General features: G+C 37.8%; 1 protein-coding gene across 4 annotated transcripts in view; it reads right to left on the bottom strand.

Moving 5' to 3' along the window:
• The window catches only part of tmem63c (transmembrane protein 63C), a 192,761-nt gene that overhangs the window by 58,355 nt on the left and 117,270 nt on the right, over positions 1-17,136 (bottom strand). For all 4 annotated transcript variants that reach the window (XM_039740989.1, XM_039740991.1, XM_039740988.1 and 1 more), the window contains one exon: positions 2,111-2,345. In XM_039740989.1, coding sequence (XP_039596923.1) covers positions 2,111-2,305 — 195 coding nt within the window. In that variant the 5' untranslated portion in view covers positions 2,306-2,345. The remainder of the gene's footprint in view (positions 1-2,110; positions 2,346-17,136) is intronic.

Here is a 17,136-nt window from a genome sequence, read left to right on the forward strand (position 1 = left end):
AATAATAATTCTGTGACCGCCCCAGCAACATCCTAGAAGCTAAAGCATACTTCATCAATATCACCCAACCAACGAACTAGAACATACACTGCCTGAGCTACAGTACATATTTCAACACAAAAATGTCTTCCATCTTTGAAATATTTCGCATTCTGGAGGCACATTCCCATTTATTCATTCTTTCATCTACAAATGACACTGTGTCCAGATCATCTGGTGACAAGTTTACAGAGTTCAGATATGGGCAGCATGCCACATTAGCCTGTATGACATGTGCACTTGGCAGTCTTCTCCACAATGATGTGATTCGGATAACTTATTCTCTTCAGGAAGCATTGGACTTCAAACCCTGAGGTCGTGGGTTCAAATCCTGCTACTGACACTATGTGACCAGGAGCAAGTCACTTGACATGAGAGTTGGAAAACCAAAATAAATGCAACCAATTGTATCATAAAAATGTTGTAAGTCGTCTGGCATAAAGGTGTCAGCCAAATAAGTAAATGTAATGTAAATGTAAAGTATGCTTGACTTTCCAAGACTGCTGCACTTCAAGTACCTGTAATAAAGTATGTCAGGGGTGTGTGGCAGTGCAGGGTTTTTAGTAAAACAGTGAGGCAGCATCTGTCCCATGAGAGTAGGTGTGTGGGAGGAAAGCCTTATAGCCACGAATAATTTGATGAATGAGCTAATTGTGTGTAACATGCTTCAAGGCATTTGGCACAGCTGTCCCTCATGGAGACTCTTCAGGTCATTTGGTGCACCTGCACTCACTTGAGTTTTAAAAAGGGACTGAGAATGAAATGAAGGGAGAGCAAAAAAGAAAGGAGAAAGATCATGTATGTTGAAAAGTTTGAATGGGTGGAGGAAAAGGATATTCAAAGGAGAGAGGGAGTGAAGGAATGCCTGGTTTTGACTTAGCAAGTGTAGGAAAGGAAGCATGGGGGTCAGGAAGCTCCATGTGGAGCAAAGAGAACAGCACATTCAGGGATGAGGTTGCTCCTGCTGAGCATTGTAGAGGAGCAGGAGTGGCTCTGATTGCTCTGGCAGATGCTCCACATATGTCAATGGATGGTGGTGGGACCTAATGGCTCCCACGTAAGCAAAGAGATGGTGGTGGGGACAAGAGCTGAAGATGCCGGCAACTTCACCTGCTGAGCAGGCCAACATGGTAAAGGTGAGGAGATGGGTTTGAGATAGGGAGAGATGCACTGTGACTTGGAGAACAGAAAAGGAAAAAATAGCCAAATTTGTTTGTGGTTTATTCTTGATTCTAACCTATTTATTTATTTATGTTCTTTATTTTCCCTTATATAATTTCTTGAATTAGGAATTTGTTAGTTTTCACATACCTCTTGGGGTCACAGCGCAGGGTCAGCCATTGTACAGTGCCCCTGGAGCAATTACAGGTTAAGGGTCTTGCTCAAGGGCCCAGCAGAGTAGGATCTCTTTTGGCAGTGACGGGGATTCGAACCAGCAACCTTCTGGTTACCAGCACAGATCCTTAGCCTCAGAGTCACCACTCTGCCCCTGCCATTATTTCCTTATGGATTATAATTGCCACCTAGACACTGTTTTGATCAAGTCTCATTTATTTATTGAAGACCTCCAATGCAATTTTTGCATGCAGTCTGGATTGACTGATTGAGAATAAAACACAAAATGCACTTTTGCGACATTTATGTTGTTTGTGTCTTCATTACACTGCTCCATTTTGGTATATGACTGTCAATGTCTGGGGAAACAGGTAATGCCAAGGCTGGGGCCACCCAGGCCATCACAGTAACTCATTTGGATACTTGCCAGGGTCTTAAAAGTCTACGCTGTACACTGAGATTCGAAAAAGTGTTGGTGGATGTAACAAGAAACATCTCAGATCTTGAAAGCTTAGGTGTGTGGCCATCAAGATCCTCAAAATTAAGGGAAGGTATTTGCTGACCTCACAGTTCATTGCAGTCTGTGATCCATACATTTTAATTGTGTCTTATCACAAACTTTGCCAATTAAATGCTGATCACATCTGACTCGGAATCTTTGACCCACCAGGCAGTCCCACAATGTGATCACACAAACCTATTTGTAGATTCAAATTATTTCATTGGGTTCACTTACCAGCCACAGGATAAAGTTGAGTGCCAACACGGTAGGGACACCACCAAAGGGAAGGCCTTGAAGGACCGTGCTGCGGGACCTGGCCCTGTAACACTGCTCAACAGTGTCATTGTCAGGCGTCAGAGCACTTAGGAAATTCAGACTGCCCAAATGCGTCTTTGCAGCTGGAGCGTCAGAGGAATAGAAGTCTTCCATTGATTCAAGCAAGCACGCTGAAGGTCATAAAGACATCACACTGCCAACAAAGTAAAAAAAAAAAAATATATATATATATATAGTGCCTATTTTTCTTTAAATTACTAAATTCTATATAATTACAAGTATTTCATAACGATATACAAAGATCATCATTTAAAGATACAGTTAGCAGGCACAGTTAGCAAGAAATGTGAGATAGACTTGATGGACTAGATTAGATAATTAGGTTTATTCTCTAAATATTCATCTTGCTTAATTTTATTTTTTTAACCAATTAAGAAAGAACTTGAAGCTCAAAAACCACTTGCATTTCTCTTGCTATCAGCTGATGAATGAATGAGCCATGATGGCACTACTTAATAATGTCTTGCCCTTAGCAGATTTTACCATCTTAGTCCTGATTGCAGAATCTCAACCCAAAATCTCATTAAGATACATTTGTGACATAATTGCAAATTTAAAAAATCTGACTCAAATGTCTAAGCTATCTTTACAGTATTCCCCATCACAAAATCTTAATCAATTCTAAGAAAAAAGGCAAAAAACACCACAGATTTTTTTGTTTGAATCTGGAAATATAGATTTCCTCTGTGCAGAGCAGTTCTTTCACCAGGCCATGTCCCTTCCCTCTTTTAGCGGCATTTCTAGTTGGTTGGTTGGTAAATATAGTGCCCCTTCCATGTATGCCATGTAACCTTTTCCTAATTCTAGAATCTGTTTTCTTTGAAGCCACCAATGCAAAGTCGTAGGTTTTGATGCTACAATTGGTAAGTCGTCATGTCATCCAATAAATTACCTAGCCTACTCAGCTAAAAGAGATGTTTAGTATGTTTTGTTGTATCTTCTCTGCAATTAGGGTGTCAAATCCTTCTATATAAAAGCGGTCGGGTGTCCTTCCGTCCCGTGAGTGCTATGCAGGCGCGGAGTTTCACACACACCCAGTCCATTGTGCAATGCATGATGGGATTTGTAGTTTCATTTTTCCAGGTAAAAGATGATTTTCTACTCCAGACTGTGCAATATTTTCTTCTTCTTTCTTACTATATAAAAGCGGTCAAGATTGTCCTTCCGTCCCGTGAGTGGAATGCGTAGCGGTATTCCGCTTATCACAGACTTACTATTTGCAGCTTGCGGTATAAAGCGACATGATGTGAGCAGAGTTCTGGTGCTCCCATCGTTCCCTTGCTTTTGTGCGTGATGCACAGGAAAAATAGACAAAATTATGTCTCTGGAAATAATGTTGATGGAGTACAAATGTCTCACCGCGTAGTAAATATCAGGGGGGTTCAAAAGGGCGACCTCAATATAGAAAAAAAGTTTAAATTTCATCACAAAAATAACAGAAACTACGAGTATTAATGTAATACCGCTCAAATGCAATATAACCAAATTAATGAGTTTGTATAAAATATCAAATTGATCTGTATATTGAATTGCCTTAAAAAGTGGTCAACTTAAAAGTCGGTCGCCTTAAAAGGCGGGTCAGCCTAGTATATATACATTCTAGGTGCCATTTTTTAAAATGACTGTTTAGATTTTCCTTTCACAACCCTAAAGATATTCTATTTGGGTGATTCCAAACTGATTTAGTGTGGGTGTACACATAAATGGGCCCTCTGATAAATTGAGGCCATCCTGCCCATGATAATGAGCCTGATGAAAGAATTGATGCATGGGAAGCATTTTTTAGAAAGCTGTACCAGGTCATGCTGATTAGTAGTAAATGATAAAATGAGATTTGTAAGTACATATGGCGGATATTACATTTTCTACCCTCACCTTCAGGGTTAGAGATAAATAGCCCAGGAATATAGGAGGAAGGCCTAACCTATAAACCCTGGAGTTTAACATCTGTTTCTCCAGATCCTGAGGAGCCAGCTAAGGTATGTTGGACATGTAGTTAGGAAACATAACTCTCTGCACCCACAGGCGGCCTACCAAGCACAGTTCACTTGGAGAAGGCACTAGGACAGGCCCAAAAACACACTGGAGGGATTCTGTCTCTCTCTCTCTCAGTTGGCTTGAGAGAACCTACAATTACCCAGGAGGAGCTGAAGACGTATTTTAAGGGTATTGTGACTTATCTTTTCAGCTCAGTATTTTTCCACCATGAGTCCCACTAATGAAATAAATTTTTGTTTTGTGCCTTCCCTCACCATAACCTACCGTCTATGAAGGAAGAATGAAAGCTTTAGATTCATCAAAAATTTTAATCTCCGGTTTTCGACAGATCTTGACATTTTAGGGTTCTCAGATACTGAAAACATTGTTATCTCGATGATAGGTGTGTTTCTGTTTGTGTGTCACAGTTTCTTGAGGATGGTCTAGAGCTAAAATGGCTGGACAGAAAAATACCAAACTCAAAACTTAAGCTTATGATGAGATGGTGACGTGCTGATTAGTTTTTGAGTCAAATTGTGCAAGAGAAAGAGGCACTCTAGAGGAACCCTCAAATACCGTAATTCTGCAATTAATTATGAATTCTTCTCATTTTATTCACTAGGCAGTACAGTGGCACAGTGGTAGCACTGCTGCCACTGAGTTAGGAGACCTGGGTTCGCTTCCAGGGTCCTCCCTCCGTGGAGTTTGCATGTTCTCCCTGTGTCTGCGTGGGTTTCCTCCCATAGTCCTTAGGTGCATTGGCGAGCCTAAATTGTCCCTAGTGTGTGTGGGGTGTGTGCCCTGTGTTGGGCTGGTGCCCTGCCCAGGATTTGTTCCAGCCTTGTGCCCTGTGTTGGCTGGGATTGGCTCCAGCAGACCCCCGTGACCCTGTGTTAGGATATAGCATTGGATAATGACTAACTGATTGACTGACTGTATTCACTATCACCACTACCCAAGAAATTTTCAACAAGACATCTGTGATTGCTTGTCTAACCCACACTCCACAAAAAAAGTTTTAATTTATTCATCATTTCTAATTTGTTTCCTCCCAAATGTCTGAAAATTGTTTGAAACTAAATTAAAAAGGAAAGCGTGATATGTCAATACTTCTCATTTTCAGGACCTGCAGTGCTCTTGTCGTCACAGTCTCAGACCGAAGATGTGAAGATGCCAGATGTGAGGCAGGTGCTTCATATTGATGACCTTGTCTTTGTGTAAGATGAAACAGAATTTGAAAAGCTTTGATCAATAAAATGGGCTGATGGACTGTAATATTTCGCTTGGGAGTATTTACTCTGCGGAATGTGCTGCTAGTTCTCTCAGAATTTCAGCAATGTTCTACTTGGCTAGATTTTTACAATAAGGCAGCACACAACAGCTGAATGATCATCTGGTTGATTTATTATGAACAAACACACAGTAACATTATATGACAAGTGCAAATACACACCCCCCCAAAAACAATAAATCAAGTGTAATTTACACAGATCTACACAAAAACATTTTATCTGAAAAACACTCATTATAGCAAATTATAAGATGTAATTACTTCCCAGTACAGCAAATGACTTCAAAAATAGAACATTAGTCAAACTGATGAAATTGATCCTAACCTTAGCAACCATTCATGTTTATCACTGGGTTGTCCACAAATAAATAATATTTATCCATCCACATTTTCAGTCTGTCTCTGTCTACTCAGGCTCACATGTAGAGTGAGCTTACCCGAGCAGCAGAAGATAAGAACCAAACTCGATTCACACAATAATCCAACAAGACTAACTCAACTGCATCAGGGCATCAGTTTTCCTATCACAGTGGAACTGTAGCCAGCACTGTTGCAACACAACTCCAGGGTCCTAAGTTCAATTCTTTCCTGCATCACTGGCTGGATGTAGTTGGCTCAGGCTTGCTGGGTTGTGTGCCATTGTCAATGAAGATTTGAACAATTTCAATTCCAGCCTCTAATCCACTGTTTGACCCAAAGCAAATATTTCATCATATTCATATTCAACACAGTCATGGAGATACCATATACACACTGATCACTTTATTAGTGACATATTACACATATTAATGGGAGACAGCAATACTGTAATGTGAGAGTCTTACAATGTGTAAGAGATTTCTACAGAGATATGGTAGCATACAGCTCTAATAATATTCAGTGTGTTATGTGCAAAAGACACAGAGGAACAATTACATAAATTCAGTCTCTAATAGCCCTTAAAATGTTATATACAAAAAAGCTCAGAAAGGTCTACATCTGTAATAAAAACATAATCATTCTTCTCTGTATCTGCTGAGCTTCACCTGGAATCACTGGGCAGTGAAGGAGTCAAGGTTGGACAAAGCAGTACACTACAATGCATACAAAGGCACAATTATTTTCATACCAGGATATTACAATATACTAACAAGCACCCAGCCCTGAGTCAATCAGAAGGCACGGAGACACAAGAGAAAACTTCCATGAACACAGGGAGGGTCTTGTGCTATCCATTAACAGATACAAACCTGGAATTAAAACACTTTAAAGTGGTTAAGCTAGTCACCAATGCCTCCGGTCCTTCTAAAGCAGTACAATATAATTTTTCCTTTTTTTATAAGAACAATCTCGATGAGAACAGACCTTTCAGCCCAACAAAGCTCGCCAGTCCTATCCACTTAATTCTTCCAAAATAAAAAATCAAGTCGAGTTTTGAAAGTCCCTAAATTCCTACTGTCTACCATGCTACTTGGTTGCTTATTCCAAGTGTCTGTGGTTCTTTCTCTGTGTGAAGAAAAACTTCCTAATGTTTGTGCAAAATTTACCTTTAACAAGTTTCTAACTGTGTCCACATGTGCTTGATGAACTCATTTTAAAATGACAGTCTTGATCCACTGTACTAATTCCCTTAATAATTTTTAACACTTCAATCATGTCACCTCTTAATGTTCTTTTGCTTAAACTGAAAAGGCTCGGCTCTTTTAATCTTAATTCATCCCCTGTAGCCCTGGACTCAGCCTAGTTGCTCTTCTCTGGACTTTCTGTAGTGCTGCTATGTCCTTTTTGTAGCCTGGAGACCAAAACTGCACACAGTACTCCAGATGAGGCCTCACCAGTGTGTTATAAAGGTTGAACAGAACCTCCTTGGACTTGTACTCCACACATCAGGGTGCTATATAACCTCACATTCTGTTAGCCTTCTTAATGGCTTCTGAACACTGTCTGGCAGTTGATAGCGTAGAGTCCACTACGACTCCTAAATCCTTCTCATAAGGTGTATTTTCAATTTTAAGATATCCCATTGTGTATTCAAACCAAACAGTTTTACTTCCTACATGTAATACTTTACATTTACTGACATTGATTTTCATCTGCCACAAATCTGCCCAAGCCTGTATGCTGTCCAAGACCCTCTGTTAAGATTCAATGGATTCAAGATTATCTGCCAACCCACCTATCTTGGTATCATCTAGAAACGTAATCATCTTATCATTTATATACTGATCCAGATTATTTATAAATATATTAAAAACAGCAGTGGTCCTAGCACTGACCCCTGTCAGCCAGTTCTGATAGGGTCCCTCACACCATAACCCTCTGCTTTCTGTGTCTGAGACAATTTTCCACCCATCTTCACACAACACCCTAAACTTCCACTTCTTTTAGCTTGAGGCTGAACCTCTCATGTGGCGCCTCATCCAAAGGTTAAAGTCAGATGGCAGCATTACCTAGAAATAAGATTTAAATCCAGTTTTACAATTTCAGACTCACCAGGATTCGCCTGGTAGTAAATATGAACTTGACAAAAATGAAACAGAAACTCCTTGTTTAATCAAATTCTGTGGCGGGTTAGCTCCAGCCTTGAATTACAAGTTTTGACAGTTTCCAGGGAGTTGCTTTGTTTGGACAATCACACTCAATGCATCTTGACATGAGCCACTGTATTTTAACAGGTTCTCAGAGACTTTCTGCTTGGTTGGTTTAATGCAATTCACTTTCAAGTGATGTAACGTGAGAGAAACTCATCACCTAAACCTGCAAAAGTTGGCTGAAAATCCAATCTGGACACTGAACTCACTGCAGCCTGGCAAATACAATTTAAACTTAAGCACAGGAAACCTTAACTACTTTCCTCACCAACAAACACTCAGGCGTCTGTCACTGAATGATAGATAAATACACAACACATTCCCAATATTGGTCTATCTGTAAAAAAGAATTTGAGTAGTAGGAGGAGAAAATGGTGATTTACATTTACTGTATGTCTCTCTCTACTGCTCATTCTCAAAACAGTCAATGATGTGAGTGTATGTGCACAGAAGTAAACCAAATTAATGGTATACATTAACAAATAATAGCCATCACTTAAATCGATCTGTATAAAATGTACACATAAATGCAGTATGTGGATGCGTGATTCCCAGAATACATATTTTTGTAGGCTGATGTAAGATGACACCCAGAACAAGACTAAAATGCTCTTGTCAGAAGCAATGTACTGCAAATATATGAGAGATGATGACAAAAAAAAGCTGAGTCAGCTGGAAATTATCATTAAAAAGCAGAGATGTATCAGTCAAGAAATTAAATAACCAGCTTTACATCAAATCTCTCTAACATTTTTTAAATTAAATTTAGGTGGCTTATAGAATACATTACATTGAATGAGTTAAAAGTCATTGAATGATACAATGCTAGTCTTATTATTATCTTTGAATTTCCCAAGTGATTAATAAAGTTAATCTAATCTTATCTAATTATTCAAATCAAATTCAAAATTTGCTTATAGATCTGTAGGGTCATTATTGTTAAAAGTACACAGTACAGTAAATTCTTGCATCTGCTAATCAACACACTGCTACCATTCTGCACTGCTGTTACTTACTATAACTAGTTCACCTCAGTACTTCGTAAATTTAAGCATGAGGCTCTTTATAACAAGTAAGTTCAAGATGCAAAATTCAATTTGCAAACAGTCCTCGAGGACAGTCCTCTGGAATACTTAACATAGAAATATATGCTAGGCTAACACTGTGGATATTTAAAAAAAACCCTAAACTCCACTTATTTAATTTGGCTTTTTGTAGCTACATTTTAGTTCTACTCTTAACAAACTGGATGCACAGAATTATCATACTCTATAAAGAATTTTCAATGATTACTTTTCTCTGTTTTCTTTAGCAGTACTTCTGTGGTGGCATTCTGCATCTCCACCACATGATCAAAGTCCTGTGCAGCCGCCTGTGATGTTTGAATGAAAATGGATACTCCAACCTGCCAAGAGACCCGCTGTGTGAAATCCTCTAAAATGAAGCCTTAAAAAAGAATTACTTAAGAACATTTAGGCAGTAGGTAGTATGTCCAATTATATTATTTACTAGCAAAATACCCGCGCTTCGCAGCGGCGAAGTACTGCCTTAAAATTTTTATTAAGAAGAAAATTAAACTTTTTTAAACTGAGGGAAAATATACCAATAATTATTTGTTAAGGATCTCTTTGTATACCACATTGTGAGTTCGGCCCTCTGGTTGTATTGTGCGCTGAGCTTACTCTTAAGCATGCAACGTACAGTTGGCCATGTGAACAGTAATCTTGTTTCAAATCTCACAGCTTGGATTGCTGCTGTCATAATCGGTTTGAGTTTCATGGTTTGTTTCAATTACGACAGTATTTGTAGGACTTGTGTTGAAGAGTCATTCGGCATCTGTCAAGTGTTGTAAGCATACAACCGGTTTCATCGATAACTTCACATCCAGCTTTTGAGAGTTTAAACATTCATAAACATCAAAGTGTCCACTACTGAAATCGTCACCTGTGAATCTAAGATGTTTAAGAGGCATTGGCGGTTGTCGAAAGGTATAAAATATTTGGTCATTTCGGTACACTTGAAAACGACAACCTAACAATTCAGCGGCAGCCATCAACTCACATGCAGAACCATAGGTGAAGGGCTTAAGCATTTCACTCTTATAGTGCTCCTGTGTAGTATAATTATCTCCTGTACCGTCATCAGTCCACACCTTGAACCTGTCCCAGTCATTCAATACATAAGACACAATGTTCCTCCAGATATCAAGAGTGAGCCTGATATGGTCGTGCAATATGTAACACAGAGAATGGAAAAGGTAGTTGCCATCTCCAGGCATGGAAAGCACTCGGTAAGTGACAGTTCTTTGATCGATGGTGATCACCTCAATAGACATGTTAATGGGGGTACGGTTGGAACAATAAAGGAAATGGGTATTTGAACAATGTAAAGTAAGTCTAAAATACCTACTCAATAACTATAATCACAATAAACGAACAATAAAACAGCGGAGAAACCGTGGATTAAATAAAAAAGCTGTAGTTATCAGCAGGGAGACCTGAACCCCGTGGCGAAGCAAGGAAGGGAATGTAGAGACCGGAGTGATGGACGGCCTTATATAGGCAGGCAGCCAACAACGTGGGAGGCGTTGGGATGGGGGACCCAACGCTGCCTCACACAGTGACCGAGCTGCAGGCTATGGACGTATATATGTACAGAAGTAGGATTCAGTTAGTGTTGGGAACCCGCGAACCACATTTCTTGAAGACGGGCCCATAAGTAACAAAGACTGTTGGAAAGTTCAATATGGCGACCAACAGTGGCATCATACCACCGAAATAAGTATGTACATTGGTTTTGGTTAGCGCAGGGAAGCCGGCTACCAAATTTCGTGAAGATGGGGCCATAAATAAGAAAGTTCAACATGGCGGACATTGCTGACCGTTATGACCGTTATGCGTAGAATTTCAAAATGAAACCTGCTTAACTTTTGTAAGTAAGCTGTAAGGAATGAGCATGCCAAATGTCAGCCTTCCTCCTACATGGGAAGTTGGAGAATTAGTGACGTTGGAAAATTCAATATGGCGGCCGACAGTGGCGTCATACCATCGGAATAAGTACGTACATCGGTTTCGGTTAGCGCAGGGAAGCCGCCTACAAAATTTTGTGAAGATGGGGCCGTAAATAAGAAAGTTCAACATGAAGGATGTTGTCGACCGTTATCGACCGTTATGACCGTTACATATAGAATTTTGAAATGAAACCTGCTTAACTTTTGTAAGTAAGCTATAAGGAATAAGCCTGCCAAATTTCAGCCTTCTACCTACACGGGAAGTTGGAGAATTAGTGATGAGTCAGTGAGTGAGTGAGTGACTGAGTCAGTGAGGGCTTTGCCTTTTATTAGTATAGATTTATTTTTTCTTTTCTCCCTGGCCAAATGGTCAGACTCTTTTAGGCATTTAGGGACTTAAAAACCAATCCTACACTTAAGGACTCTAATTCTTTTCATTATATACCTATCTTATATAAGTGTGCATTATTTATTTTTGTATGCTATTTATTCATTACTATTCTTATCTAATTTTATTTTTTTTGCTTTGTGCCCTCCTCCACTATAACCTATCATCTATGGCGGAGGAGTGAAACCTTTAGATTCATCAAAAATTTCGACCTCTGGTTTTTGACGGATCTCGTAGTTTTAGGGTCCCCTGATACTGAAAACATTGATATCTTGTGTGCGTCTGTCTGTATGTCTGTGTCACAGTTTCTTGAGGATAGTCTAGAGATAATATGGCTAGACAGAAAAATACCAAATTCCAAACTTAAGCCTGTCGTGAGATAACGATGAGATAACAAAGAGATAACGATGTGCTGATTAGTTTTTGAGCAAAAGAAAGAAACACTCTAGAGCAGTGATTCTTAACCTTTTTAAATCACGAACCTCTTTAAGAATTTGATGAAAGCTATGGGCCCCCTTCCCCAGAAACATTCGCATAAACACAACGTTGAATGCAATGAATATAATGTACTTTATTTATCGAGATTTGATTGTCTCATACTTACATGACATACACAAAGTATTATTAAATTTTAAAGTAAACAATCTAAAAAAATACTTTTTTTATTAAAAAAGTAATGGCCACTCATTATAATTACAAAATACAGTCTTCTTATGCAAATAAAAATAGATTATCTACTACTACTATTACTACTACTACGACATCTACTCTAAATCAACAATACTCGGCTGTATAGTGAATATTATCTATAATATTTATCTGACTATCACAGACCCCCCAAACCTATACGTGGACACCTAGACCTCAGTTTAAGTACCCCTGCTCTAGAGGAACCCCCAAATATCATAATTCTGTAATGAATTCTGGATTTTTCTCATTAATTGCTATCATAATGACCTACTTTATGATCAGAAAGATCAGCATCAGAGAGGTAACTAATTACTGAAATGTTTTAGAATAGTTTGGGTAACTTGGTTTTTAGGGCGCAAAGCCTACTGATGATGCTCACGTTTTAATTTTTTTCCTTTTCTTGTGTCTCTTTAACATCCCATAAAGCACTTTGCGCTACATTCTTTGTGTGAAAACGTGCTATAGAAATACAGTAAATGTATAATGTCAGGATAACAGAGAAATACACTTTGCATCTACCATAACATTAATTTTGGAAAGTTGATATTCAAATTTAAATTAAAATATTTCCATAGTTCATGAGTTTCCTTAAATTGTTTAAACCACAAAAGTCATTTTGCATATTAAAATTTCCAATAATTATAGATTTTTTTTTCTAATGCAAGACCTATTTGCTGAGAATTGGAGCCATACATGTGAGATGGATATTTGCATAACACAATCATGTATGTACATTTTTATGCACCAATAAGAGGACAGAATTGACAGAATGAAAATTAATACAAAACATCCTGCGTATCTTTACTTTATTGCTGTGTTTTTTAAGCTGTTATTTAAGTCCATCTATTGTGAATATATTCGAAAAAATATTTCCTATGCAAATAAATCTTCTAATTTGCCAAACAATTAAAAATACAAAAACATCTCCAGAGAAGTATAGCAATTAATGAGTACTTAATTTTATGCCTGCCATCTTTCATAATGGAACATCACAACTAGTAGTCATATAACGAGTTAATGGTTTTCATTGCTTTGTTAGTCCGTTATCTCATCGTTATCTCATGACAGGCTTAAGTTTGGAATTTGGCATTTTTTCCGTCCAGCCATATTATCTCTAGACCATCTCCTTAATGTGTTGAAAAGAATCAGTAATTATTGAAGATGCTCACAGGGTTTGCAGTCAACAACACATTTTCTGCAAACAACGAATACAGAACTAAATGTTTAAACAAGAACTAAAGAAAAATTATTAAGACACTTTTTGGTAGGAACACATATTAAGAAAGATGAGTTCATTTCCAAATTAAAAAAAAAAAATCAAAAAACACCACTATGATTATATACTGTAGTGCCCTAAATCAAAAGCTCACTCAAGTGCTGTCCAGAAACCACAAAATCTAAAAACATTTATTGAAAAGTGAGCTTAAAACAGAATAACCCTTCACTATATGAAAGGTTTCAAAGGTTTAGAAGTTGGACGCAGTTGTGGAAGAAGATGGTCTGAACATCAAAAAATATGTGCTTCCATTTGGAACACAATTCATTTATAGTGTCATTTTAGAAAATAGGAAAATCTCATCATCAAATGCCATATCTGGACTGCTTTTGCAATCTGTAAGTAGTGGTGAAGTTCTGGGCTGGGAAGTCTACAAAGTGTGGCTGTGGTAAAGAGGAATTAGCCTCTCTCCTTAACATCCTCCATGTGAACAGGACATTACTTTGTTATGCTGCACTTTACACTGTGTACCATGTCATATGCAGATGACTTTGTATTATCACCTTGATGGGATGGACGAGGTTTCCCTTTAACATTAACGTTAAGATAAATGTCAATGCACCTTGCTTGAGAATGGTAAGAGTCAAAAATGAAACTTTTCACATCTTCTTATATAATACGCTACCGTGGCTGTTCGTTTGTCTGTCCAGGTTTTTAAATCACCTGTAGCTTGAAAACTGTTTCACCTATTGACTTGAAATTTGGTACACATATACTACATGACATCTACTGTCTGCTTTCGGGGTGATGATTTTATTACTCTTTTTATTTTTATTTTATTTTATTGTAGAATCAACTCTCTTGCCAGCGTGTAGATTGCATGTTGTCCCTGTGTTTTTTTTTGGGTAGTACCCATGGGTACTTTAGCCTTCCTTCCACCTCATCATAATGTAGATGTGCTGATTCAGTTAATTGCTAATTCAAAAATTGGCTCCAGTGGGGTGTGTGTGGGAGTGGACCCTGTCAGAATACACAAAACATCTTTGGGTGGGGGAGCAAAGAAATAATGACAGGCTGTATAGTCAATGCATCTTGGGAGATTTTGGAAGCTCTTCAATGCACCATGGATGTTCTTTTTAATATAATGATGTTTTTTTAAATCAAGCAAATGCTCATAGAGCCCTGGTAGTCATCTGGCAGCTCTGTGACCCCCTGGGGGTGATCTGTCATCTTGATCAGAAGGATTACCGCCCTACTCCATTCTGAGATGCTGCCAAGAGAAGCTGCTTAGAAAAACTTTGCAATATAAACATACCGGTTCCTTGCCAGGAGGCAGATTGCTACTGCAGTGAATCAATTTTATTCTTTCTTTTCTCATTCTGTTTTATTATGTATATATAAATTAATTTTCTATATTCTTTTTTGATGAAGCATTTTTTTTGTTGGTGAGCAAACAAGATGCAACAGAAAGGATCCCAATTTTAATTTATTTTGATGTGACGTCTTATAAAGTATCTGCACAAAAATATTCTGGCACAAAAACATATGGAAAATCCAAAGACTCAAGAAAGAACACTTGTACTTTTTTATATACTGCCTGTGTCACAATTATTATAATAAAAAAAAAAAAAGCATTTAAGCTCTAAAGATAGTCGGCGACTTTAACTTTCATATCGATAATCAGTGTGACCAAAAAGTAAAAGAATTCATGAACCTCCTGAACTCTTTTAATTTGAGACAGCTCGTTAATCAACCTACACATAAGCAGGTGATACGTTAGACATATTAATTACTAAAGGTCTAAAAGTTGATATAAAGCAGGTCATTGATATTGATCTATCAGACCATTTTCTATTACTAATTAATGTAGAAATAATGATAGAAAGCATTCACGAGAAGCATATTGTTAAAAAACGCTTCTTTGATTCATCAGCAGCCTTAAAACTTACAAACATTCTAAGCAATCAGTCCGTTTATAGTGCTAACTACAATATCGAGGATAATTTAAATAGTAAGGTGGAAAAATGTAATACTAAGGTAAGAGCTGCTGTTGATATAGTTACACCTAAAAAGACAGTTAAAAAATCTTCTAGCATTGTTATACCATGGAAGACCCAAAGAGTGTCTGATTTAAAGAGAACATGCTGCAGAGCTGAGCATAAATGGAGAAAAACTAAACTAACTATCCACTATGAAATATTGAAGGTTAAAATAACAGAATACAATAACACAGTCTGTCTTGAGAGGCGCTGCTATTTCTCTAAGATTATAAATAACGATGCTAGTAATCCCAGAGTCTTATTCTCTACGATTGATCGTCTGCTAAATCCAGGTCACTCAAAGGAATGCCTCCAAAATACTTCCAGTGAAACCCGTGAGGGTATTGCTATATTCTTCAATCAAAGAATTAATGATATTAGAAATAATATAGTATACTGTATCTCCTCAACACTGCGGATCCTCCTGTGCCCCAGTACTACTACTGGTTATAAACAAATTAAATTCTTTCACTAGGATAGATTTACCTGATTTACATAAAATAATCTCTCAATTAAAACCCTCCACCTGCGTCCTTTAAACTCGTCATTAGATACGGGGGTCTTCCCAGACTGTCTTAAGACTGCTGTAGTTAAATCCCTACTCAAGAAAAATAATCTTGACTCCTCTGCTTTTGAAAATTTTAGATCCATTTCTAACCTGCCTTTCTTAAGTAAAATTTTAGAGAAGACAGTCATTATGCAGTTAAATGACCACCTCAATAAACATGCTATTCTTGATACATTTCAGTCAGGCTTCAGAACAAATCACAGTACAGAAACTGCACTTGTTAAAGTAGTAAATGACTTGCGGGTAAATGCAGACAGAGGCCATTTATCTGTTCTCATCCTCTTAGATCTGAGTGCCGCATTTAACACCATTGATCACAATATTCTTAGAAATCGCCTTAGTCAATGGGTGGGCCTCTCTGGCAGTGTCTTAAATTGGTTTGAATCCTACCTGGCAGGTAGAAAATTCTTTGTGAGTTGTGGTAATCAAATCTCAAAGACACATGATATCCGATATGGTGTTCCACAAGACTCAATCCTGGGTCCGCTACTCTTCTCAATCTACATGCTTCTGTTAGGTCAGATTATCTCGAGGCACAACGTGAGTTACCACAGCTATGCTGATGACACACAACTGTATTTATCAATAGCACCTGATGACCCTGACTCTCTTGATTCACTGACATAATGTTGTGTTTCTAAATGGATGAATAGTAATTTTCTCAAGCTAAATAAAGAGAAAACAGAAATTTTAGTGATTGACAATAATGGAGATAATGAGGTTATTAGAAATAAACTTGATGCATTAGGATTAAAAGTCAAAATGGAGACAAAGAAAAGGGGTAACTGTTGACTGTAACCTGAATTTTAAATTGCATATTAATCAGATCACTAGGACAGTATTTTTTCACTTAAGAAACATTGCAAAAGTTAGACCTTTTATATTTATTGAAAGATACTGAGAAATTAGTTCACACTTTTGTTTTCAGTCGACTAGATTATTGTAACGCACTCCTCTCAGGAATACCCAAGAAAGACATAAATCGTTTGCAACTAGTGCAGAATGCAGCTGCTAGAATCCTAACTAGGAAAAGAAAATCCGAGCACATTTCTCCAGTTTTAATGTCACTACACTGGTTACCTGTGTCTTACAGAATTGACTTTAAAATACTGCTTATGGTTTACAAAGCCTTAAATAATCTCGCTCCATCTTATATATCGGAATGTCTGATACCT

This window comes from Polypterus senegalus, chromosome 18, assembly GCF_016835505.1.
Source record: "Polypterus senegalus isolate Bchr_013 chromosome 18, ASM1683550v1, whole genome shotgun sequence".
NCBI lineage: Eukaryota > Metazoa > Chordata > Cladistia > Polypteriformes > Polypteridae > Polypterus > Polypterus senegalus.